General features: G+C 46.7%; 2 protein-coding genes across 2 annotated transcripts in view; one reads left to right on the forward strand and one right to left on the reverse strand.

Moving 5' to 3' along the window:
* Positions 1 to 26,783, reverse strand: part of CYFIP2 (cytoplasmic FMR1 interacting protein 2) — a 60,056-nt gene that overhangs the window by 11,950 nt on the left and 21,323 nt on the right. The window contains exons 11-26 of the mRNA XM_014948048.1: positions 24,659 to 24,776; positions 23,695 to 23,814; positions 22,961 to 23,086; positions 20,889 to 21,055; positions 20,459 to 20,606; positions 19,979 to 20,132; positions 19,275 to 19,431; positions 18,450 to 18,546; positions 17,809 to 17,885; positions 16,936 to 17,044; positions 16,469 to 16,588; positions 15,589 to 15,788; positions 14,980 to 15,067; positions 3,940 to 4,083; positions 2,341 to 2,431; positions 1,501 to 1,631 (exon numbers count right to left, since the gene is read on the reverse strand). Coding sequence (XP_014803534.1) covers positions 1,501 to 1,631; positions 2,341 to 2,431; positions 3,940 to 4,083; positions 14,980 to 15,067; positions 15,589 to 15,788; positions 16,469 to 16,588; positions 16,936 to 17,044; positions 17,809 to 17,885; positions 18,450 to 18,546; positions 19,275 to 19,431; positions 19,979 to 20,132; positions 20,459 to 20,606; positions 20,889 to 21,055; positions 22,961 to 23,086; positions 23,695 to 23,814; positions 24,659 to 24,776 — 2,047 coding nt within the window. The remainder of the gene's footprint in view (positions 1 to 1,500; positions 1,632 to 2,340; positions 2,432 to 3,939; positions 4,084 to 14,979; positions 15,068 to 15,588; positions 15,789 to 16,468; positions 16,589 to 16,935; positions 17,045 to 17,808; positions 17,886 to 18,449; positions 18,547 to 19,274; positions 19,432 to 19,978; positions 20,133 to 20,458; positions 20,607 to 20,888; positions 21,056 to 22,960; positions 23,087 to 23,694; positions 23,815 to 24,658; positions 24,777 to 26,783) is intronic.
* FNDC9 (fibronectin type III domain containing 9) lies at positions 12,392 to 14,947 on the forward strand. The gene is made up of 2 exons (XM_014948047.1): positions 12,392 to 12,535; positions 13,500 to 14,947. The coding sequence occupies exon 2, from the start codon at positions 13,507 to 13,509 to the stop codon at positions 14,167 to 14,169; it is 663 nt and encodes a 220-aa protein (XP_014803533.1). The 5' UTR covers positions 12,392 to 12,535; positions 13,500 to 13,506; the 3' UTR covers positions 14,170 to 14,947.

Below are 26,783 nucleotides of genomic sequence, written 5' to 3' on the forward strand. Positions count from 1 at the left end.
AAACTGGGGATCAGAGAGGGAGAGACTTTGGCTGGCACAAAGTGGGCAGATGTGGACTTTGATGGGCAGCCTTCCTAAAGGGCCCCCTAAATTCTCCACCGTCTTCTTTTCCTTATTTTCTGCTATTCTAAAATGCCAGTATCCTGCTGATGTACAGCTCCTGGGACTGGAGGAACATTTTTGCATTGAAATGAAGGATTTCTAGAAGAAACCACCGTGTGTCCCTTAAGTGTCCATTTAAAGACGGGACGGAAAAGGCAAATGCAGTCCATCCAGCATAAAATCCAACACTGAGAACAGCAGAAAGCAGTGACAAAGCCACAAAAGGAACAGAAACTGCTGGGATATAGCTGACAACTCTGGTCATTATAGTAAAAAAAGCCAAGCTGCTAGGTGATATACATCTCTCTAGTTTTCTTAATCTTACACAACTGCTGCTCATTGAATGTGTTTGCTACATGATATGAGGAACTAGAAGTCTCTACATCTCAGGTTAAAATGTAAAGGCAAGGGCAGAAATATCCATTTTGTGGGCATGCTGAGATTTTCAGTTTTCCCTGTGCTCTATGGTTGGATAAAACTTGCAATCTTTGAACTTCCTTCTGGTTTTGCTCTGAACAAAACCATCTGGCTTTGCTTGGAAATCCCATCTTCTACTAGGGAAGTCTTTCTGAAATATTTCTGGAAAAACTGAAACAACCCTGCCAAAACCATTATGACATGAAATATGCAATTTTTAATGTAAAATTGTGTTGTTGAACACTCCTCAGTTGGCTTTAGGCCAAACTGAGTGATAAATTCATTAGGAAGTAAATTTATTGTGTGAAAAACTAGAAGCTAAGAAGACGTGTGGCACTCAGCCATAGCCTTTGCCCCATACCAGAAAGGGCATCACATGAGCTGAGAGGCTGAGACTTGTGCATGTGCAACACACTTGTGCAGGGGCAAATGCCAGGTCATTGCTCCAGCTAAGTTTTCAGTGAAGATAAGTCATAGGAAATCTATCATCAGCTTTTCTGAGATTTCCTTCCTGTTGGATTGCTTTATCCTTATCACGATTAGAGTGATAGGTTTTTTTTTTTATTCCACTGGCACCCCAAAAGAGCAGAGGGCTCAAATCTACTTCTCACTGTGCAAATATGTGTATAAAAAAAGCATTGATCCCTGCCCCAAAGAGCTTACAATCTAGAAATAAGCCCCAGTTGGTTTTATTTCTGAGAAGGACGAACATGGGGTAGCTTTGGGTCCAAGAATTAAATCTAGATCTTCCAGTATTCAGATTCTCCTTCAGCTCAGATACCAGTGACCAACCACCGGTGCACACCATCCCCATGGACATGCCCACAGGCCCAAATAACACAGCCCCAGAGAGACCCTGAGCATATGAGAAGCTGCAAAGTAATATTTCCCAAACTCTTCTGCTGGAGAACCCACTTCCACTTATGCTCTTGAGCTGGCAATTTCAAGTACGATCTGTTGGTGCAGGGGGTTTTGCCTTACCAAAGCCTGCTCGATAAGGAGGCAGAAGAGAATGGCATTGCCCACTTCTCTGAGGCTCTGGAACACATCGGTCTTCAGCTCTGCGTACTCAATGATGTCCTTCAGCTGATGGTGGAAAAACTCCAGGATTCCTTAAAAGACAATGAAGGACAGTCAGGACAGCCAGAACAGTGACAGCAGAATCACCCTCCGATAACTTGGATAAAAAGACAATCAGTGCCTGATATTTCCTTAATCACAAATTGCAGGCTGTACTGCTAAATGGATAAACGGAGACTGGCACCAGGGAGAACTGGCGTGCAGTGTCTTAGCCTGCTTTCAGTAACCCTTGGGAAATAGGGAGTAATTAATATGAAGTCCTTGGATTTCCTAATCAGAGGAAAAAAGAGATTCAAGACTGTAATGGATGTCCTGGTGCTGGCTCATGGATACCAGCCAGAGTTTCCCCATCCAGCTCAATGGCAGACTGCAGTCATGCTGCAAAAAAGCTTTGCATCAACTAAGTAGTAGCTTTTGAGAAATATCAGTGAACCCACAATAACAAAAGCATACAAAATCATAAAAACAAAACATAAGCTACCAGGAGATATTCCCTTATCAGTCAGCCCGTGTGTCTGAAGGGAAATTTCTAACAGGAGATTTCCTGGAAAAGAATCCTATACTTTCCAGTGTCAGTAGCAAAGCAGATGAAAGTGTGTCTCAAGTGAGCCTGGCTCATGTTGCACTGGCATGTTATGTGCCAAACCTTGTTTAATTACTGGTGTGTGCTTGAGTCAATGCTGTACCAACATGTGGGTGAGCTCTTGCTCAAACCATTAGGCATCTGTCTGTGGTACCCACCTGGAGACCCATATTCATGTCTTGGCAAGCGGCATATCTTGGGCATCACTTCGATCAGAGTCTTCACGTACTGCAGGATGGTGCCTTGTAACTGTTGGAGACAAAGGGAGGTTAAACCGGAATGACAGCTTCTCCCGGTGTCGGTTTGGAAGGAGGTTGGTTGTAGATGGGTCCACATCTCACAGCACAGGATGGAACTTCAACTGGTGTCCAAGAAGAACTTGCTTAATTTGGATGTCACCCAAATACAAAATTCAGCCCAAGTGCATGGAGCTAGAGTGCTTTTACAGCTTCCTCCCAAATAATAAATCACAGCTGCAGGGATTTTCAACTTCAAAATACAGCTTGCTGTGTTTGCATTGTTTGCAGCTGAAATCCAAACAAGGCTCAGCCTTAGATCCAGGTGGTCTTGTGCTCCTAACCCAAAAAGCATTTCACCAGAGCTGCTAAAAGAGTCACTCCCCAGCACAGGAAATGCTCCTTCCACCTGAGGAATGATCACTAGATACTCAAGAGTCTAAAAAAAGAATTTCCATGTGCGTAGAACAAGTTTCTGACACTTTGAACTCATATGTACAAGAGAAAATTAACTTTCTTAGCTAAAAGTGCTTGCTGTCATTTGGAGTTATACACCTGCATCCTGTAGATGCATTACATGGGATTATGGACTAAACACTGTTTAGCCAAACATAAAATCTTTGTGCTGAATGCTGTCTAATCTTGCACACCAGCTACAGCATTTTCAAGTAAGTGACAAAAATTACATCTTCAGTAACTGTGGTGATTTATAGTAGGGAAACAGGATATACACTTGAGATTTTCAGTTTTACATTGGTTTGTTAGACAAGTTCAAAACTACGTTGTTGCAGTCAAAACAGAATTTAAATATTCATAATGAATCAAAGTCGTCTCTTTTTTGGTAGAAAAGCCTGATCTGAAAAATTATACATTTTTGCACACTCCCTCTCTCCTCCTTAATGCTCTGTATTGTTAGTGCCCTTAGGGAGCACACGGGATCATTTCCTTGCAGACATCAAATTTATCTTCTGAAAAAGAAGAGAGAACTAGAAAGCAGATTGGGCAATTGGCAGCCTGGCTTCGGAATACCTGATGGAAATGGACAGTATGGCTTGAACAAAGACTCACCTACCAGCAGGCATTTTCTCAAAAAAAAGACTCAAAAAGTTGGTTTCATCAGTTTTACTCCCTGCTTTCTACTTTCCTGCAGCTCTCCAGTGCTACAGACCCTTGTGCTATTGCTGAGCACAAGCACATGTCTTGAAGGTCACCCTACACTGCAGCAGAGGCAGTGCTGAGGGACCATGGGTGCATTGTCCCACCCGATCACTTCCCGGTGGCTTTTAAAGCAGCACGTCAGCTCCACCACCCCCAGATGCAGATGGCTGATCATTCCACCATCCCATGGGAACCAGTGAGATTCCTCAACAACAGTGAAAATCACACCATTAATGTGTTTCACTGTGGATCAAGGGATGTGAAGGTGCCCAGATGTGAACACCGTGAGCCCAAAGCCCAGGCTGACTGTCCAACCAGCGCCTCTCAAGATCTCTCCATTGCCAGGGTTAGGGTCAGAATTACCAGACTCTTGACGATCTTCAACAGCTCTTCCATGACCACTGCGATCCCTTGGTAGCCAAGAAGCCGGCAGATTGTCTTGAAATGAGGCGGCCCCACAAAATTGCGGTAGGAGCTATAGATGTGACTGTAGGCAATGTTGAGAGGCTGGAAAATTAAAAGCAGAATGACAGTTAAGACAGGTGCATTTACCAGACCTGTAAGTAACTCTCTTACCACAGTATTATGTTCCATCACTTCAAATAATTTTTAAGAGAGAAGGAGAAATAATAATACCCATGAGAATTCCCATTTCTTCTACTTCTTGTGGCAAAGAGGAGATTGCTTTTCTTCCTATGTAGTCAAGACATATTCTGATCTCAACACACTGTCACATCACAAGGTTTATTATCCTGCTATGTAGCAACACCACTTTTATTTCCAAGGTAATTTACTCTCCCATACATTCCCAATCAGCGATTTCCGTTCACTAGCCCTTTGCTTCTTCAAATCCAAATTCTCTACTAAACTGAAAAGCTTTATATACAGGTGACCAGACAGATTATTTTTTTATGGGAACTTGCTTTCAATGAGGCTTATTAAGAAAAGTAGGAACTGTGATATCTGAGCCTAAGGGCAGTTGAGAGAGACAGTTGGGAGAGAGCTTGCATCCTGCAAGGCTCTACATCAGCCTCTGTACTTAAGAGACACCCCCTTGGGACTGTGAAAACCCCTGGTCTAGGGAGAATAGTACCTGGGGTTCTGGCCCCCAGGAAATTTTTAGCAGCAGAAAACAAAGGGTGATTTCCAGGAATGTGCTCTATCAGTGTAACCTTGGAAATGTGGAAATTTCTGCAATGTTTTGCACAGGAACATTTATAGGATCCATTTGGCATGAGGGAAACAGAAGTAGGGGGAATTAATTCATTTGTGTGATCTGCAAAAAAAATACTGAAAATCAGACTTAGCTGAGACACCGCGTGCTGGGCTCGGGCTCTGCATTGAAGTGTTGGGATTGTGACTCAGCCTGGCAGAGAAAGGCTGCAGTCCCTCCCCACGACATCTATAACAACTGCATCCTCAGTAAACAGCAAAAAAGCATATTCTTGAAAAGACTCTGGCACATAGTGCCCCTTCCAGCAAAACACAGATAAATCCCCAGCTCTTGCTTACTAAAAGATTCTTTCTTAAACAAAGATAAGAAAACAAATTAAGCTGTATCCCCAATGCACTGCGCGAGGCTGACTTCGCTTCTTGTGCAAACGCTGCGCACCAGAGGCAAACAGCATCCTCAGCAGCAGGGAGCTTGTGTCCCTGCAGATATCACTGACCCCACTCTCCATGCACCAGAGGCAGACAGCATCCTCAGCAGCAGGGAGCTTGCCTCCCTGCAGATATCACTGACCCCACTCTCCAGGGATTCCCTTCCCTGCCAGTAACAGGGCCAAGGGAGCTTAGGGTGAGAGGGAGCAAGCACTGAAGCAGCAGAACAGGACAAAATGTTGTCTGTCCTCCAACACTGCTGCTCCCAGCAATGGCGATACAGCCAGCTGAAGGCTTCAGTTATCCTCCAATTCTGACTCACTTCCTAGAGATTTACTTTAACACTTCATTTGAGTTTCTAATGAGTTACAAAGTGAAGTCCTTTTCTAAGAAGCTGACAAGTATTTTCTTTTGCTCTCAGATATAGAATCTCACTGGGCTGATGTACTGATTGTGCTTTCATAGACTTGTCAGTTGCTTTAATCAGTTAATTAATTGTCCCTCACTTTGTAACAGCCCTGCTGCTCTGGTCCAGCAGCTTATTGCCTACTCCAATTCACAAGTTCTCTTTGAAAGAGCTACGGAAAGATGACACAGTTAGAAAAGCAAAGGACAAATGTCACCTCTTGGTCCTGGTAGGTGACGGGGAAAGATGACACAGAACGGCAAAGTGAAATGTCACCTCTTGGTCCTGGTAGGTGACGAAAACCCCTTTCATACTACTATATACAGAAAGGCTTCCTTGGAGGCCCTGTAGTGCATTCATTCACAACACGCATGAACTTTCTCTCCCTTCAAAACTAAACAAAAGGGCCCTGAGTAAGAACTTGCCAGAGTTAAAAAGTTATTTAGGCAGATGGAAATCTACTTTCAAAGTTTCTTGGATGCCAGCTCCTGTTACGAGAAATGCTTTTGAGCATCCTGCTTAGGTTTGAGCATCCTGCTCTATCCACCAAGTCTTTAAAAATCCATCTGGAAGAAGATGATCTGAAGCCGCAAAATACACACACTGATACATGTGAAAACCAGCAATACTTTGTTTTCCAAAATGTGTTTGCTTAAACACCAGGTGACGCCTGTCTGTAACATTTGCCAAATGGCCGACAGCATCATCCCAGAGGGAAGCCAGGGCTGTGCTGCAGGGGTGAGCCAGGCAGCCCCGAGATGGCTCCTCGCACCCCGAGACATGTCTCCTTCACCCTGGTATTTCCCCAGGGTTAGCAGACTGGGGGCTCACCCAGACTAGAGAGGAACTAAATATCCCCATTTCAGTGGGGTCACAGATCCACACTCATTTGTGGAAGCCTCTTTGCTGCGCACACAGCTTAGGAGCCAGGTCTTCAGTCTGTGCCATGGTGCCCTGACCCTGGTACTTCCCCAGGGTTAGCAGACCAGGGGCTCACCCAGACTAGAGAGGAACTAAATATCCCCATTTCAGTGGGGTCACGGATCCACACTCATTTGTGCATTTGCGCACACAGCTTAGAAACCAGGTCTTCAGTCTGTGCCATGGTGCCCTGAGGTGGGCCACCATCAGTACCCAGACATGGAGCAAGTGGTTGGATTTTCCCCATAACGGGGTTGACATTTTGCTGCCCGGGCAGTGAGCGGCTGGTGCTGCCGCCCACCTCGCAGCGCTCCCTCGCCTCTCAGCGGGTTAATGGGGCTGGAGAGCAGCTTTCCAGCAGGCTTTTCCCTCAAGTGGGGGTCCCGGCAATAAGTCTGATTGATTGGGAGAAGACACATTTTAGGACATGCACTGGCTGCAGACGAGCGGGGTGATTCATCCCTGCCTGTCTGCAAGATGAGGTAGGTTCATCAAGCGCTCCGCAGAGCCACGCAGCGCCGCAGCAGCAGGCTGGCGTCTAATAATAATACTCTGCCAGCAATTAAAAATATAACTCCATTTAAGGGTGAGATACGCAGCTTGGGGTAAAGACTGTAGGATGTAAAAAATGACACCAGCAGGTATTTTAAGACAAAACAGCTGAAGGCACAAGCTGGCTGCATGGCACGGCTTGCTCCCTCATGCTGGGCAGCTGCTCCCACCCCTTCAGAGAGCAGGAGGAAAGTCCCCCATCTCGAGAGGTTTTGCTATTCTCAGGAGCAGCAGCTGCCAAAGACACTGCGGAGGCTTGCCCCACCTTTGATTTGGGGCCAAACAGGCAGGTTTTGGGGACAGGAGGCTGGGAGTGCAGGCAGGCTGGGGTTTGCAGCTCCAGGCAGAGTTCCTGGTGTCCCACCAACACAGGTGTCCCCTCCTGCACCCAGGTCTCAGGGACAGCCATCCATACGTGGGAGCTTTGGGAGCTCATGAGGTTATTAGGGATGCTCCGGAACAGATTCAGCAGCAAATGAAGCAAAATAAAACCCAGTTATCATTTCCATGTCTTTGAGCTTGTTGTTGGCCATCACCCAGGCCTGTCTGAGCTCACCTGAGGGAGGGCAGAAAGGGTTTTATCTGATAAAATAGATCAGAGAGAGAGATAATAGACAGATAATGCTTCCTGTGCCAGACCCCCTTTGGAAAAATGAAGAGCTAATGAAAGAGGAATATATTTAGAGACAAAAAAGGACTTGCGCACAGCCCAAGCCTCTTCCAGGCTCCTGGCCAACCTAACTTCAGTGTGACAGCTGAGATGGTGTCTGAGAAAGTGAAAAACAATTCCGACCAGAATTGTCAGAGGAAGGTCTCTAAATGAATATGGCCTGGTTCTTTCCCCTGCCACAAGCAACCCTCACTCTGCCTAATGAAGCTTTACCATCTTCAGCTGTTATCAGCTGGTTGCTAAGACTTTCATCCCCCAAAAACCCCCCATATTCCTTAGCTGGGATGGACAGGACATGAAAAATGCAGCAGGGATGCTTATATACTGTATTGAGACTGTGTATAGAGGCTGTGTCAGTATATATTCTGTGTGTCTGTATATATTTTCTGTCTCAGCATAATGCTTTGCTGTACCGACTAGTGATTTTCAGGGACTGTTCACGCTGCTGTTATTTACAACAAGTGATGGCTGTGGCTGGTCTGGTAGCACAGCCCGGGGAGGTGGCTGGAGGGGACCAGCAGCACCCGCTGCCAGCACCTCCTGCGGGGACCAGGGCTTTGTGCTGTCCCTGCAGACACGGCAGCAGAAATTAGAGCAGCTCCATCCCATTCACACGCTGTACTATTTTTACAAGCGCCGGCAGCACGCGCCGTCCTTCAGGTTACATCTGCCTGCATGCTCCTTAAAAAAGGGGGAGGGGGGGGCAAATTCAAGCAGGGAGGGAAGCAGTGTGGACCCTGGGTCCAGCAGTGCCAAGATAAACCAGGAGCACTCAGGAAAATACATAAATGAAGCTCAATCTAAAGCATTTACAGAGCTAAGAGTGGTTAATGAGCAGTAAGTAGTGGGTTGCTGGTAATTTTGCAGCTTCTTTGTCGGGGACTTGGGAACCTGCTGTGTTTTATAAGTCGCTGAATGGCAGAAAATGGCTCAGTTTCTGCTGGCTACCGGAGCGGATCCACACTCATTTGTGCATTTGCGCACACAGCTTAGAAACCAGGTCTTCAGTCTGTGCCATGGTGCCCTGAGGTGGGCCACCATCAGTACCCAGACATGGAGCAAGTGGTTGGATTTTCCCCATAACGGGGTTGACATTTTGCTGCCCGGGCAGTGAGCGGCTGGTGCTGCCGCCCACCTCGCAGCGCTCCCTCGCCTCTCAGCGGGTTAATGGGGCTGGAGAGCAGCTTTCCAGCAGGCTTTTCCCTCAAGTGGGGGTCCCGGCAATAAGTCTGATTGATTGGGAGAAGACACATTTTAGGACATGCACTGGCTGCAGACGAGCGGGGTGATTCATCCCTGCCTGTCTGCAAGATGAGGTAGGTTCATCAAGCGCTCCGCAGAGCCACGCAGCGCAGCAGCAGCAGGCTGGTGTCTAATAATAATACTCTGCCAGCAATTAAAAATATAACTCCATTTAAGGGTGAGATACGCAGCTTGGGGTAAAGACTGTAGGATGTAAAAAATGACACCAGCAGGTATTTTAAGACAAAACAGCTGAAGGCACAAGCTGGCTGCATGGCACGGCTTGCTCCCTCATGCTGGGCAGCTGCTCCCACCCCTTCAGAGAGCAGGAGGAAAGTCCCCCATCTCGAGAGGTTTTGCTATTCTCAGGAGCAGCAGCTGCCAAAGACACTGCGGAGGCTTGCCCCACCTTTGATTTGGGGCCAAACAGGCAGGTTTTGGGGACAGGAGGCTGGGAGTGCAGGCAGGCTGGGGTTTGCAGCTCCAGGCAGAGTTCCTGGTGTCCCACCAACACAGGTGTCCCCTCCTGCACCCAGGTCTCAGGGACAGCCATCCATACGTGGGAGCTTTGGGAGCTCATGAGGTTATTAGGGATGCTCCGGAACAGATTCAGCAGCAAATGAAGCAAAATAAAACCCAGTTATCATTTCCATGTCTTTGAGCTTGTTGTTGGCCATCACCCAGGCCTGTCTGAGCTCACCTGAGGGAGGGCAGAAAGGGTTTTATCTGATAAAATAGATCAGAGAGAGAGATAATAGACAGATAATGCTTCCTGTGCCAGACCCCCTTTGGAAAAATGAAGAGCTAATGAAAGAGGAATATATTTAGAGACAAAAAAGGACTTGCGCACAGCCCAAGCCTCTTCCAGGCTCCTGGCCAACCTAACTTCAGTGTGACAGCTGAGATGGTGTCTGAGAAAGTGAAAAACAATTCCGACCAGAATTGTCAGAGGAAGGTCTCTAAATGAATATGGCCTGGTTCTTTCCCCTGCCACAAGCAACCCTCACTCTGCCTAATGAAGCTTTACCATCTTCAGCTGTTATCAGCTGGTTGCTAAGACTTTCATCCCCCAAAAACCCCCCATATTCCTTAGCTGGGATGGACAGGACATGAAAAATGCAGCAGGGATGCTTATATACTGTATTGAGACTGTGTATAGAGGCTGTGTCAGTATATATTCTGTGTGTCTGTATATATTTTCTGTCTCAGCATAATGCTTTGCTGTACCGACTAGTGATTTTCAGGGACTGTTCACGCTGCTGTTATTTACAACAAGTGATGGCTGTGGCTGGTCTGGTAGCACAGCCCGGGGAGGTGGCTGGAGGGGACCAGCAGCACCCGCTGCCAGCACCTCCTGCGGGGACCAGGGCTTTGTGCTGTCCCTGCAGACACGGCAGCAGAAATTAGAGCAGCTCCATCCCATTCACACGCTGTACTATTTTTACAAGCGCCGGCAGCACGCGCCGTCCTTCAGGTTACATCTGCCTGCATGCTCCTTAAAAAAGGGGGAGGGGGGGGCAAATTCAAGCAGGGAGGGAAGCAGTGTGGACCCTGGGTCCAGCAGTGCCAAGATAAACCAGGAGCACTCAGGAAAATACATAAATGAAGCTCAATCTAAAGCATTTACAGAGCTAAGAGTGGTTAATGAGCAGTAAGTAGTGGGTTGCTGGTAATTTTGCAGCTTCTTTGTCGGGGACTTGGGAACCTGCTGTGTTTTATAAGTCACTGAATGGCAGAAAATGGCTCAGTTTCTGCTGGCTACCGGAGCACACCCACGGTTTGCATCCTACAGCGAGGAACAAGGGGTCCCAGGAGGGGTCACATCCAGGTCCACCTGCAGATATGGGGAACACCAGCACTGGAGCACTCCTGGCATTGGCATGGTTTTGGCATCTTCTCATCCTGGGAAATGATAGCTCATCACCAGGCTAAACTGGTCCAAGCTTGATTTTGGGAGGAGGTAACACCAACACCACCGAAAGCTTTGCTGCATTTTCCTTTGAGCTGGTGGGGTTAATCACTACATAGAGAAAGGTCAGTAGGACCCTTAGCTGGCCTAGTCCAGCTATTCCTCGTTTCCTCAGTTTCCTCTTTTCCTGCTAACACATCTTATTTGTGAACAGCTGAAATTTAATTTCAAAGCAACTGTGTGCACTGCTAAAGTCAACAACCCAAACGCCATAAAAAGCAGTTCTCTCATGAAAACATTACCGCCTTGTGTAACCCACCTTTCTGAAGCACGGATTTGTATCCAAGGCTCTCTCCCTGCAGGCAAGGATGCACTTTACTCACAGCATGGGACCAGCTAAGAGCTCTCTATCCCCCTGCTCTTGTAAGCAGGACCGAGCCATGTAAGCAGCAGGAAGCCACCTGGGAGCACTTTCATTTCCATCCCTGCCCATAATTATTTTAATTTCTGCTCCCAGTTTTCAGCTCACTGGCAGCTGCAGCTCGCTTACAAAGACAGAAGAAAATAAGGATCTTGGTAGACAAACCCAAACCACCCAGAATTGCAAAGTGTAAATCAAAAGCAACGGTCACACATACTCCCCAGGTTTATAATAGCCTCTCCTGATGCAATTTGCATCTGATCACTGTTGATATTTAGAAGATCTTCAAAATGGTGCAAGCACCTTTCCAGCAACAGCACGGAACGAGTAAGTCCAGACCCAGCATTAGATTTTTCTGGGAAAGTTCCTCTCTCAAACACATTTTGGCTTCAGCTGTGAGTCACTTGGTCAGAGCCTCTCCTTACCAGTCCCAGTGCCACTTCTGTCCCCAGTGCCACTTCTGTCCCCTTCTGGCCACAGACTCGGGCTGCTCCCCTGAAGGCTGCTGGTGCTGGCTTCACCCTCTCACCAGAGTGACAGGGGACATCCCCGAGTTGTCTGTAAGGCAGGGGCATTCAAAAAGGAGAGCCTCTCTTAATCCCACAGGAGTTCAGCCGGGGGTCGAGGTCTTCGAAAACCCAGTTCCTACTCCTACCACACAGCTTGGAAAAAAATTTTAAAAAGCCGGTGGACATTTCTGTGGCATCAGGGATGGAAATCTACTGCTCACTGGCTTTTGCTTAAATCAGTAGCTTAAACATGCAAGAGATCAGAGAATTAGAGACAAAGCCCCTGAGTGCTAAACCACCAATGGGTACCACAGGCCAGGACCCTGGATTTCACACCATGTGCAACGTGTCTCTAAGCCCAGACCCTGCTGGGGGATAGTGACGGTCTTGATGGGAGGCTGTGGACAGAGGAAAAAACCAGAAAGCCCCAAACAACCCAGCAAACAAAACTACCTGGCTTGTTTTTTCCACCACATACTTCTCCCAGGCAAAAGCTTTTAGGGATAACACTCCCAAATCACTCGAAGACGCCTGCCCATCCTTTCTTGTTGGTTGCTATGGTGAGAGATGACGGAGCCCCAGATGGGTATAATAGGAGGCAACGCGCGGTGAAGGGATTTCGCAGAGGCAGGAGGGAGGTGAGCGGTGGGAAGAGAGGAAGGAGCTGCCCATCCCTGGCCACGCTGCTCACCGGCACCGACGGGCCACCGGCGACCTGCCCGGGGAGGTAAGAGGCTGCTCTGGGAGGGCTCAGCGATGGGTGTGTGTGCTGTTCTGCTCTTCATGTAAGAACGCTAAAAGCAGTCATTAAGATGAGCTGATTCTTGAGTGAATGAAAGGAATGATTAAAAGAGAGAGGAAGAAGGAAAAAAAGAAAAGGGTTCTCTGGCGTGCAGCTCCTGCTCTGAGTGCTCAGCCAGTTGGGACAGATAACCCTGCAACGAAGCAGAGCGCCCTTTGGAGATCTAAAGAAATGATGTACTTGAAGTGATTTGTGACTGTTGCTAAACAGTAATTTGTTAGCAATCAGTGTCTTTTATCTGGGGGAAAGCTTTGTACTTATTATTCATATATTTGTATTTCCCTAAAGGCATTGATTTTATATTTCACCAACCTTCAGATTTCACACTTAATATCCTGGTATTACAGCGTGAGATGCTGCAAGAACAGAATGAGTTTATACTCTATTAAGCAACAAGTAAGGTACAGAAAATGCAGTAACAACTTAAGCCAGTGAATTAGGCATTATGCAGCTTTTAAAATGGCATTCAGGTGTAAAATCAAAATATCTATTGGCAGTTTCACAAGGCAAGCTGGAGTTAGTTTAATGATCAGTTTATGTTAATCACACTTGCAGTATCCTTTCTATTCCATGGGAAACAAAAAGCTAAAAAAGCTTCCTATATAGAAAACTAGTCACAAAGAAGAGATTTTTTTAAAGATCTAACTAGAGCATAAATTATGCCCAATGTCCCAGTTGTATTGTTTTGACTATGAAGCAGGGTGATACAGTAGTCTGGGCACCAGCAGGATTCATCTTCTGTAATTTTAGCCACCTAGGACCTACTGTCTGATCTCAGCTAGCCAGGTGTAGTTCTGGCACCAACCTAAGGGCCAGTAAAGCTGGTGGAAAGACTTTGTGATGTCTTGAGCCTGTACAGGAATCAGCCTCTCCTTGCATCTGGTTTCAGGGGCACAATGAACATCGAAGTGCACAACATCACTTACACCAGCGCCACCATCTCCTGGGCCATGAACAACCCCTGTCCAGAGAACTACTACCATGTCATGTACCGTCCCAACTGGAACAGTGTCTTCGCTGGCTATTTACGCCAAAATTTCCACCGTGAGGAGCGAGTTCCTCACCCCCTCAGCTCCCTCGTCCTCCACCGACTCACACCATCCACCATCTACGTCCTCTGCATCACGTGCAAGAACTCTTACCCCTCCAGCAACCATTGCACCACCTTCCACACTCTGGACAAAAGCCCTCTGGTTTTCGGCGGCTCTAAGCATGAGCCTACCACCTCCATGTGGATGGTGAGCAGCCTGTTGCTCCTCTGCTTCGTTGCCCTCCTGGCTTATGGCTGCCTGCAGTTCTGGTCTGCACAGTGCCACCGGGCTGCGAGGCTGAAGCACCCTGATGCCAGCCCCGAAGAAGTAGGAGAAGAGAGCAGCTCACCAGAAGGGCCCCTGAATGATGGGCTGAGAGAGGAGCTTCTGGAGGTCCCCATGACCACTGTGCTAATGAGGAGCTCCAGTTTCATGCGGGAGAGTCCGTACAGCTCCCCTCACTGCTTTTTTTCCTATAAAACCAGCGACGATAAAAGGGCCATCTTGCCACAGCATGGCCTTCAATGAGAGCAAAACAAAGGCAGACCCTGCTTAGAGGTTTGGTTCGTGCTGTCCTTTCCCAGCTCTTGCCAACAGGACTGTCTGTGTGTCCATGGGGGCTGTTTGTCCCAGGGTAGACCATGAGGTGGAGACACTGGTCGCAGGGAGAAAGATTTTTGTCGAGTGACAAAAATATTCTCAGTTGCTGGGTTTTTTTCAAAAAGAACCCAAGCCAGCTCTCTGGGAACGGCCAGGGTTGGCTGACTGTAGTGTCATTAGCTAATCTGCATCTGCTAATCTGCTGTAGGTTCACTTTGGAGTCATAAATCAACATGCACAAGAAATAAACTCCACTCAAGCAGTTTCACACTTGAGCATCACATCCCAAGTCCTCTAACGCCTGTACAAACAGCCATCGCAGCTGATGAGAGATTTTTGTCAGTATTAAGTAGTCTATGTTTGCACACACAAGTATTTTAGTAGTACCCATTTTGAACTACAAATGGGATTCTTGAATTGGCACCTTCCTTAGGAAGGAACTCCAACTCGTTCTCTCTGCGTCTTTAGATGGATGTGACTTGGTCTTGGTACCAACCCCAAGCACAGAGCAGTGTCAGCATCTCCTGACATAGGCATGTGATGGAGAAGAATATGGGAAAGCAATAGCACAAGCACACTGAATCTGCTTCTTGCATGGCTTTTTGGTTTTACATGGCAACGCGACCCTGCACATTTGCACCCGCCATTCTGTTAATGAACTAGTTCTTACATTTCTTTCTTCCTAAATAAATACTTCCAACATCCACCCCTTCTGGCTGTTGTGGCTCATTTACTGACCTTGGATCCGTAGAGGTAATAGGGCTGAACATTGGCTGGCTTGTCCCGCTGGGGCTCCTGTGTGAAGGGGATTGCTGTCCTCACAAACCTGTGGTGGGTGTGGGAGACGGGGAAGAAAGTGATCAGAGACGAGTTAATTGTGCTGAGTGTAGATAGGGCACAGCCTGGGATGAACTGCAGCTGCAGACTAATTAGCAATTCAGTCACCTCAGCTACCTGAACTGGAATGCAAACTCCTGCCCCAATCTCTTGGTGGTGTAAAATGTCAGTTTAACTTACCAAAGGTGAGGTTTCTTCTCATTTGGGGCAGGCAAGGAACCTATATATGAGCAGCTACCACAGCTCTGCTGCTCTGTAAACCAACCCTCTAAACCAGACTAGCTCAGATGCTTGCACTCACTGTCCAAGTCTGTTGCTTGAATTTGTTACTAACATTTTCAAGGCCAAAGGGAGCTGATGGGCTTTAACTTCATTTGAACTGTAACTGTTGCATCCCATAGGGAATGAAAAATGCACGTGCATTGTACTTCAGTTTATGTGGCAGGTTTGACATTTTGGAAAGAAAAGCAGGGTCTCCATGTGCCCCCTTTCCTTGCTTTTCCTCCTCACCTGTTGGTGGATCCATTGTAGCAGTAGTTGGGTAGAAAGTCAAAGTTGAGCTCCCAGAAGACGTGGAGGGTGATGCGCCCATAGGGCGCGGAGACGTTGTGGTTGGCCTCCCGGAACATGGCATCAAAGCTGTCCAAAGTCATGTGCTTGCACAGCAACCTGTGAGTCAGGCGATTGATTTCCAAGAGCCACTCCAGCTCCTGCAGCACATAAAGCAACAGCAAATGCAACGTATTACCAAGATGACAATAGCAACAGCTCATTTAATTACCAGGGGAATGATATGATATCCACACCCACACAGAACTTTGCAGGTGAGGATGCAGCAAATGGTAAAGACATCAATTTCACTCAGTGGCACAGGCCAATTGCACTTCTACTCAAGGGGTCCTGGTCCAGTATCTCCTAAACCTGCAGGAAGCAAAATTAATTTGTTCTCCACTGAGCAGTGTCTGGCTTTCACGTCAGAATCCTTCAAAGGTGGAAAGAGGTAATTTTACACTATTTGACTCTGATGCTCCTGTAATGTATCAAAGGCAGCAAATCCTGTACACACACAAACAGCGTCTCAGCCACCTTCATCCACAGGGGGAATTAAACCCGAGATTTCCTTCTCCCAGGTTACAGGACTCTCTTATATAAGCTCTGCAAAATATGACTGCTGACTGTCACCTTATGACTTACACAGACACTTAATGGACCAATAATAATGCAATTAAACCTGCATAAATAGAAATAGTGAAGATTCAGCAGCATAAATGAGAATGCATGGCTGGCTGAAACCTGCTGTAGATGGGACGAAGCAGAAGACAGTTGCCTGTGTATCCACAGCAGTGTATTATTCTCTCTATTCATACCCTCAGTCAAGAACAGTTCTTACCACTATGGACGTCAGGTCCTCGCTCTCAAAGCGGCTAATGGCCTGGTCCAACGATTTGTACATGGCTGCTGAGATACGCTGCGTAATGAGCCTGTTCAGGTCAATTGATCGACCCAGCAACTGGGAAAAGAGAGAACTGCATGTTATATACAGATGGGGAAAAGGTACTTTATGTTTTTTTAACAGACACAAATTAAAACCAAACATCCAAATCTGCTTAAATGTGAAAGTGCTGATGCAAAGGTCTTGCTTGAGTTTACCATTGCTTAAGAGGGAAGGAGGGAGATGTGGAGTGTAACTCATTTTCCCCTTGAATCCCATGCATGAGTGCAGTGTGTCAGAAACAGGTTCAACTCTTCTCATTCCAGCATCGACCTCAATTGAGCCCAGCACTGGGATGCCACCCACCAACAAAAGGATAGTAGACCAAGAGCTATGAGTGCTGGAGCCTAGTGCTTGCATGGTACCTGGACATGCCTCTGCTTGAGCAGTGTTTCGTAGCGGTTGGATGGTGGGTATGGAATAATCACCCCATAATTCTTACATTCAGCCCGGAAACGTTTGTCCAATAAAACACTGAAAAAAAGATAAAAGATTGTGCTGAAAGATATCACTAGTGACAGGTACTGGTGTGCTCCCTCCTTGAAGATCTGCTGTGAGAACACCTGTTTGGTGATGGTGATTGCTGTCCTTCTCTAAGGCCAGATGTGATCTAGAGACAAAACCCATTGCAGTGTTACACTGAATACTTGGTTAACCTCTGGGGATGTGAGAGGAGGACTTTCACTAGAGTTTATCCATGTTCTTTCAATTGGTAAGAAGGAAATGTCACAACGGGGCTATATCCTTACAAAGGAGCAAGTGACTCTGCAGAAGTCCTACGGTCAGCTGTTCTGATGTGTGACCTAACATACTGAGTACCCTTCTAGCTTTTTCAGGTCCTGCCGCTTTAGTAGAGTGAGGACAAGTGCATATTCCTGTTTCTTAAAAGATGGGAGGCTTCCACTCATCTGCCTGGTACACAAACAGAAGTCAAGCCAGGATATGTCTTCAATAGGCTCGGTTTGCTTTTCTGCTGCTCTCACAAATTGGACTCAGACAGCTACTTAGGATGCCAATTATTATTTTTCACTTTTAACTGTGTCTCCTTGCCACCATTAATTCTTTTTCCCCATCTACACTGGTCTGACATGGACAGCCAGCTCTGTGGGACAGAGATGATCTATTTTGTTATGTCTACTTGCTGCAGCTACTCCCTGAGGGGAACCTTTTGGTTAACAGCAATTTGGATGCAGTGATATCATCAGTCATCATCAGCAGTCAGGTTCAGGTTCTCCTACCTCCCAGCCATTGCTTTATAATAGGCAAAGATCTGATCCGCCAGCTTGTACACAAATTGATCAAAGCACAAATTCACCTGGGAGAGAAAAAAACAAGACGTCATGAGGGTGTACCCAGCACAGAGCAGCTCCTTCCTACGCATGCAAGATCAATACAACTCAACACAGAGCTCTAATTTAATACATACATGTATGTCACACTATCTAAAAACCGCACTGCAGTTCTCACATGCTAAAGGTAAGCAGAAAATTGCAGTTATATTTCCCTTTTATAGTTTCTGCATGTTCTTAGAGGTCCTGGTCCCCCATCCCCAGTCATTCTTCTCCCTCAGAGATCTCGAGTTTCTCATTTTCCTCTGATGTCTCATAACTCTCTGCCCATCAGACTCTTCCACAACCCCAAGTGTTTGACAGCCTTTGGCGTCCATGGTTCCTCATGGGTACAGCTAAACTGAAGCCCTTAATCAGCAGAGTCTGCAAGCTCTGGAAATCTTGATCTTTTGAAAACTTCTCAGTCTGATGGGATCTTTTTTTCAGAAGATGCCTACGATGAATTCACTGAACTGCTGGGTGGGGCTGTCAAACAGGGCAATGTGACCACACTGAGCTCTTTCCATACCATAAAGACGAAGGGAACTTACTTCAGCTTCAATTTCATCGTATAGGAACTGCTTTTTGAACTTGGTCAAGGCATAGTATGCACTGTCATTATAGAGGTCCAAGGGGTACAGTACGTACCTGAGGGCAAGAAGACAGATCATGTCTTACATTAACTTTGGAATGTATCAGCATAAACGTCAGCCAGTGCATATGCCCTGGTTGGTGCAAAAAATGGCTTTTCGCTGACTTTACTTCTATCACTTCTATTCCCTCCAGCCTCTCTCTTGCTGCTTGTGTCCTGCTGGAAACAGCTAGAACAGATCTGGACTTGAGCTAACTGTGACTTGTTCAATCAATGCTTGCTCTGTCTCTGCCCTTAAAAAAGTGCTCTCACTCTACAGAGTGCTCTGATAATGGCTGTACAATGAAAAACAAAGTTTTCCTGATGAGGCAGATATTATGAACATAATTACACTTGCATAGCAGCAATTCTTCTCATCATTTACCATGTATATATATAAAAAAAAGTGTTTAGGTGCCTTAGCCAGGGCCCACATCCCTTGGATTGCACATGCTGCCTGACTGCTGCATGCAGATGACTGCACCATCAAGTTGTGCCCACATCCAAATAGCAGTTGCCAACTGCTGTTTTTTGATGCATAAGTGTGTGCCAGTACCAGGAAGCCGCCCATGTGCGTCTGCTAACAAGGTATTCGCTCAGTACACATTCATGTGACAGCAAGTCAAGAAACATCTATTTTACCTCCCACGTCAAAAAGACTGTTCATCACCAGCCTACCCTTCTCCAAAACAAAATCCCAAGCCCCAGCACATGTACAGTCCCAACACAGCCCATCGGCTCTTACTCCATCATGGAGGGTTCTTTGGTTTCCAGAATATGGTCCGTCAGGATCCAGGGCATGGACATTTCGATGGGGAACTGGATGCGGCGGCCCATGGTCAGCTCCAGGAAGAACTCCCGAAACCAGAGCTGGGAGAGGTCGCAGCACTGCTGCAGCGCTTCTGAAATGCAGAGGAGATCCCCCCAGAGGGAGGGCACCCATGTTACCCCCATGGGGACGGCAGCGAGGGAAATGCACAAGAGGCAGCTGCTGTAGCCTCATATTGGACTAGTTTTGAGTAGGGAACATTTTTCTCAGATGTCTGTTTTTAAACCCAGACCATGTCCATACTGTCTGAGCACTTTGGAGTGGGAGAAGAAAGAAGGGATTGTTCCTTTTGATCTAGAGATCCTTTTGATTTCAATGGCTCAGAGTTATTCAGGAAGATTTCTTTTGTGCCCAACTGGCTCAGAAGTTTGTCTGGGATGGGAAAAACCCTCCAGTCCTAAAAACTAAACTACCACTTGTAGCTATTTACTATTGCAGACTCCTCCCTGTTCACTTAATGATTATTACACAGAAACACACTCTGCCAGCCAGAAGTAGAACATTTGGGAAAAATCAAGGAAAATCTTCTGCATTGGTCAATGAGGAGCAAAGATGATCTACCTTTGCCTATCTTAGCATGCAAGAGTTGTATTCAAGCCTCCCCCCTGCCATAGCCTCACCACTGATGTTGAGAAGGTGGGTGAAAAAGAAGGACTGCTTGTGGAACTCCTCAATGGCCAAGACTATTGGCCCATCCAAACTGCTCCTCAGAGTCTTCTTTGAGCCACTCTTGTCTGCTATGAGGGACTCCAGCATGGTCCGCACCATGTAAAGCTTTGGAAGAAAGTTAACATGCAGTTACCACTCTCCAGTGAGGCATTACCACACACAGCCATGGTGCTCTGCAACTTCTCCCAGGTGGCTACTACTCTCTGCATCCATAAGCTGCCATCATTTTGAGGTAGAAATAATTACACCCCTAAAAAGGGGGGCTTTGGGAACTGTACAACAAACTAGGCACCAAAGCAACATTTAACAGACAAGAGCGTGAAAACTTTGTGAAAGAGACAGCGGAAACAGCTGCTTATCCACTGGATGGGAGAGTCCTACATGGCTGTGAGGCCATTAATTCCCTACAGGGGAGATGGAGATTTACATACCTGCGTACTTGATGGTCCTACTGCTCGTCGTGGGACTTTAATATCAAATCCACCTTTAGGATCCTTCTCACCTCTCAGGCAAGGATCATTCGGAGGCTCTCGACCTCCCTCCCAGTCACAGATCGTCTTCCGAATTGCCTGAAGGACACTGGAGTGGGTGGGAGAGGGAAAGCAGTGCTTAAACTTGATTCCAATTAAAGATGAAAACGTTCACTGCTGTGCACATATGGGAGGAAATGTATTGGAGGTGGGGACATACACTGACGATATCGGGGGAGTCATGCCCAAAAGCTACCTCTAAAGCTGGCCAAGGTGTGTTGGCTGGTTGTGTGCCCCGAGGTGTACGCAGGACCACATGCTTATATAGTATAAATGTGTTACACAAATAAACACATGGGCTTTGCATTACTTTCAAGAAGGACAGACTGACCTGATCAGGACATTCTTCTTCTTCCTGACCGCCTGCCTGAGCGGCTCTCGCAGGGTCACCTGGGCAAAGTCCTGCAGGGCTGCATAGATAGTGTTGCGGATGGCTTGGTTAAAGACACTCTCCATCCGGCCCATCAGCACTTGCAGACCTTTGATCATGGCGATTACCTGAAGCAAAAATTAAAACCAGATGTATTTGTTATTTTTCCATTGTATGAAGAGGCCCATAAATCCAACATGAAGGGAATTTGGGACTGAATTAATTCTACTCAAGTAACTTAGGTCCAGTAATTAGGTGGCTGATTTTTTTTGATGTTGGCTGCTTTACAGATCACACCAAGCTGAGGAGAGCATTTACACCACCAGTTTCTTGAAACTGGCCCCTCTCCCTTGATGTTGGCTGCTTTACAGATACACCAAGCTGACGAGAGCATTTACCAGTTTCTTGAAACTGGCCCCTCTCCCTTGGCAGGCTCTGTTTCCACTCCTGATCTCTTGATCAGGATATCTTTAATAACACACAATCCCAGGAAATGGCACATACTCCACACGTGGGTGCAGCTGCATGGCTTGCTCAGACCTGCATCTGTACCAGGGCACAGTCTTCCTTGTAGAAAGGTATAGTGACAATTCCCAGGAAGGAGTGAGCCACAAAAATTAAGGCAATATTCAAACAACCTTGGACTGTGTAAGGCAAGATGAAGGTGTGAGGGCCTCACACGCCAGGCTCTGAACACGCTCAGGAGCCCTGAACCCCCTTTTAAGGTCAGGAGAGGCTTATTACAGCAATATTAAGAAAGCATAGGGATTCAGCCCTGTCTTTCTCCAGCACACAAACACAGCATAAAAAGAGCAGGATCTAGAAAAGAAGAGCATTGCTCTCATCATGCACTGGTGCAGTGTTTAGTCAGGAGAGGCTTAATACAGCAAAATTAAGGGGATTCACCCCTTTCTCCAGCACACAAACACAGCATAAGAAGAGCAGGATCTAGAAAAGAAGAGAATTGCTCTCATCATGCACTGGTGCAGTGTTTCTATCCCAGTACGAGCTCCTAATAATTTGATTTCCCCCTTAGTTCTGGGCAAATTAAGGGCCACAGGGATGTGGGAACCCTTAATCCCTTGCACAGGCCACAAGGATGACGAACCGGCTGAGTATGGTGAGATGCTCTTCCCTCCTCTTCCCCAGGCCTGAGGAACATGGACAGGAAACCAGCCCTGGCTGGTTCTTCCTCTTGTGCAGTTGGCACCTACCTCCACAAAGGCAAACTTCTCTTCACTGGTGTAGTTGTACCGGGTGGCTCTCTCGTACTCTTCTGCTGTTCCTGGACAATCCTTGTTACAGAACTTATCTGTGGGATGAACCAGCTTCCAAGAGTACTGCAAGATGGAAAGGGACACTGTCAATATTGCCAATGAGTAAGAAGCCAGGATGAAAAGACTGAAGATAGCCCTATGCCAGGAAAACACCCCCTAGACATTACTACAGTTGTTTGACATTCCTTTGGGAGCAGAATTTGCGCTTCTTCATGGCTTTATTATCACTGTACTGAATATTGGGTCTTTTTTATTTGGGAGGTTACCAGTCATATTGGGCTTTTGACATCCATGGACTTGTATTGAGATGCGGTCAAAATTTTCATCATTTGAATTACAGTTTTAGTTGCTTGAGACCCAGACTCATCCTAAAGAGCTTTCAGTACTTAACCAAGGTGTTCAGGTTAGGAGAACAGTTACCCAATCCCCCTTTAACATCGCTGGGTTCTATCCCAGTACAAGCTCCTATTAATTTGATTTCCCCCTTAGTTCTGGGCAAATTAAGGGCCACAGGGATGTGGGAACCCTTAATCCCTTGCACGGGCCACAGGGATGATGAACTGGCTGAATGGTGAGATGCCCTTCCCTCCTCTTCCCCAGCCTGAGGAACATGGACAGGAAACCAGCCCTAGGCCACAAGGATGACGAACCGGCTGAGTATGGTGAGATGCTCTTCCCTCCTCTTCCCCAGGCCTGAGGAACATGGACAGGAAACCAGCCCTGGCTGGTTCTTCCTCTTGTGCAGTTGGCACCTACCTCCACAAAGGCAAACTTCTCTTCACTGGTGTAGTTGTACCGGGTGGCTCTCTCGTACTCTTCTGCTGTTCCTGGACAATCCTTGTTACAGAACTTATCTGTGGGATGAACCAGCTTCCAAGAGTACTGCAAGATGGAAAGGGACACTGTCAATATTGCCAATGAGTAAGAAGCCAGGATGAAAAGACTGAAGATAGCCCTATGCCAGGAAAACACCCCCTAGACATTACTACAGTTGTTTGACATTCCTTTGGGAGCAGAATTTGCGCTTCTTCATGGCTTTATTATCACTGTACTGAATATTGGGTCTTTTTTATTTGGGAGGTTACCAGTCATATTGGGCTTTTGACATCCATGGACTTGTATTGAGATACGGTCAAAATTTTCATCATTTGAATTACAGTTTTAGTTGCTTGAGACCCAGACTCATCCTAAAGAGCTTTCAGTACTTAACCAAGGTGTTCAGGTTAGGAGAACAGTTACCCAATCCCCCTTTAACATCGCTGGGGACACCTCAGCACCTGCAAAGGGTGGTTCAGGTCCAGGATGATCAAGCTCGCTTTCTCCATTTGGTGCAGAGGGTGTTCAGGTCATTAGCTGCCTGATCTTAGGGTGTTTGTTAATGTCTTAAAGCTAGGTGGCATGAGAGCAAGCTCACCTTTCCACAGTCTTTGTCACATGCCATGTTAAAATGTCCATGTTCACCTGGGGAGAGGAGGACATTACACACTCACCACTTCCATGACGTGGGCACTCCACTTGGACAGCAGCTGCAGTCCCCTTAAAGCCAGGTCAAAGAGCTCCCTGTACTCTTCATCTGATTTCTGGCTGTCCAGTCCTGAGCCGGTGACGACCTGGAGAATATCACATCACGTCAGGGCTAGACACAGCAACTTGCTGCAGAGGCTTCACCGAGCCAAACAGCAGCCATAGATCTCTCTCTCAAATCCCAGCTGAAACGAATTCCCCGTGACCTTATGATCAAGCTAAAATTGCGCAGTGCATATGCGGTCCCTCAGGAGAAGCAGCATAACTTGGCAAAGCTCTTTTTACCCAGGCAGACAATTTATTTCCTACAGAAAAATGAGTCTGACCTGTCACCTCAGAGCAAATAACTGACTGTTTTCATTCCACTTTCCCATTCCTTTGTGATGGTCTAATACTACTGAAATCCTTGAGAGTCCTTTACTGATTTATAGTTCAAATAAGCACTTACAAATGCCAAGAAGAAAAAGGCTGAGAATGCTAACGGTTCATTAAACTAACAGTGATGAATGAGGATCAGACATCTGCAAAAAACAGTAACAATCACATCAGAGAAGGCTCCAGCATTCAGTAATTAAAAGAACAGAGATGCCCTCGTGGATTTTCCTCGAAGCCCTTTACAAGCCATGGATGTTCTGCCACCTGGCTGATAATAAACATTTAGTTGCAAAAAACTTTCTGCTTCTTATTTTATCGAGCTGTGGTCAAAGAGCAGAAGCTTTTGCAGTAGATATTCCAGTGCATATAATTTTGAACCTGCAGGGGCCTTTCGTAACTTGCTTTTTTTTTTTAAACTAGATCAAGAAGTGGTTTGTTCCACTTCTTTCCTTCTTCCCTCCTCACTGTACGTCCTTGGCAGACCATACTCCTGCCACACTTATCCTCTCCCAGCCCCTAACAAGCCTGACTCTGGTGACTACCTGCCGAGCTTACCTCACTGTTGCTGTAGCGAGCGAGCTCTGAGATGAAGCGGATGTGGTCATCTCGGATCTGGACCATCTGCTCACAGATGTTATACTGGGGACTTATGCTGCTCTGAGTGCACGTCCACCTGGGCAAAAAAGCAAGGGTTTCAAGGACAGGACATGAGGCTCCGCGCAGACACCCCCAGGGACGAAGCCTTGTGTTCAGCTGCTCTCTCTTCACTTCAACATGCTCAAGACATGCCACCTTCAGGGCAAATGTCAGGCTGTGTCTTTTCTCTCATGTCCCCTGGGTGTGTGGGAGGTCTTCCAGAGGTGATCTCACACAACATGATGGGGTTGCTTGCCTCACCTTTCAGTCTGAACATCTTTGCTTCATCCACCCTGAAGGCTGTTCTCCATGTGGGGCTCACCTACCCCCATGGACAGAGGTGGCCATTTGCCAGGCCACTGCTGGACAAGCTTTCAAAGAAGGATGAATTGCAGAGCATCACCATCATTTGCATCCTTTCTGCTAAACTTAAAGATAATCATCCCCTTAAATATCATCCCTCCAGGACTGAAAGGGCCAGGTCATGCTGCCTTCTCCCACAAGGAAAGACCCTGCAAGAGGCCAGCAAGGAAATATCCCTCCCACTCTGTTTTTGGTTCTGGCTTACACTACCCACTCAATGAACCCTGAGTATAAATGATGAGCAGAATATGATTGAATGAACTAGGTTTTCATTTGCATCAAGCCACATGTACCATGTAACAGTGTAATGGGGCCCTAAAAGGCGGCAGCACTCCCCTTCCAAAGGCACAGTCATAAGAAGTCATATCTCCTCTTTCCCCATTCTGTATGAGCCACAGACGTAGAACCAGAACGGCTCCACCAAAATGCTTTGTGCAAGCAAATGTCTGTCAGGGAGACTCTCATACCTTATTCTGTCATCAGTATCAAAGTTCAGAATTTGCTTTTTCTTCCCTCTAAATAATTGTCCATCTTAAGATAGATAGTCATCTTCTCCAATCTAGATTGGCTGTACAAAAGGAAGGTGAGAAACCTGCCCCTGATATGGACATAGACATGAAGACATACTCCTACAGTTAACTGCGAGGCACTCGTTACCAATAGTTGTGGTAGTAGAAGGTCCTGGAAGTGCTGGGCCATGTCATCCCTTATGAAATCCATCCTCCCACAGTCCCATCGCTCGACTCTTACCCGTTCCAATGTCCTGTGCTCCCCACCGGACAATGGGCAGGTTAGCAGGAATGGCCAGGGCTGCACCAGCCCTCCCTGCCACACACAACCTAGTCCACAGTGCAGAAACAAAGCGCCATGCAGGAAAAACACCAATTAATTCCACTTTCATGGAGACAGGGAGGGAAAGAAAGTGACAAAAAACATTATTAGTAATAAATGGGGATTTGTATGGAACCACCTTGGCAGAGTTAGTGTTGGGAGTCCCATGCAATTTGCTGGGAAAGCAAGCGAGTGAGGAAGAAACATTGGTTAGTAAGGTACGGCACACAGACCTGGCAGACAGATTTCAAGACAGACATTAAAATTGTGCACAGGTAAACAGCCCACGAGCTACCTTGGTTTTGAGATGGGAAAATGAATGCAGCTGACACACGTTTCGTTGAAATGTGCTTTCTGAATGGTTTGGGATAAAATTTAAAATTTAAAAGCGAGTTTTTGAAAATATTTTTTAAATTTACATTTTGTAGACTTCTTTTTTTTTTTTCCAATTTGAATTGAAAACCTTTTGCTTGTGAAAGTTTGCCACGTTGTTTTCAAATTTCTCGCGAACATTTAATCGGCACTTTTCAACCAGCCTTTGGGAGGGCCGTTCCTGGGTGAACCACACGGTGGACACAAAAGCCCAACGCTCCGGGGTGGAAGGGCACGAGCAAACGGAAGCGGAGAGATGAGACTGCAGGTTAGTTCCTGTCCTGCTGAAGACACAGCTTGGTTGGGCTGCTTCTCACAGATGCTGGAGAAATCTGACTTCCATGTGATATGATCCCACAAGTGAATGGCCACTCGCTGGTGGCTTTTGTGCTTAGAGACATAGTTTAGTAATGTGTGTGGGGGAGGTTGTATGGTTTTCTTTTGGGTTTTTTTATCAGAGTTAGGTTAATGGTTGGAC

This window comes from Calidris pugnax, unplaced genomic scaffold (genome assembly GCF_001431845.1).
Source record: "Calidris pugnax isolate Ruff unplaced genomic scaffold, ASM143184v1 scaffold27, whole genome shotgun sequence".
NCBI classification, from domain to species: domain Eukaryota; kingdom Metazoa; phylum Chordata; class Aves; order Charadriiformes; family Scolopacidae; genus Calidris; species Calidris pugnax.

What these genes read in the sequence shown, in the direction of transcription:
- FNDC9 (XM_014948047.1), top strand. Translation starts at nt 13,507, where the DNA reads ATGAACATCGAAGTGCACAACATCACTTACACCAGCGCCACCATCTCC.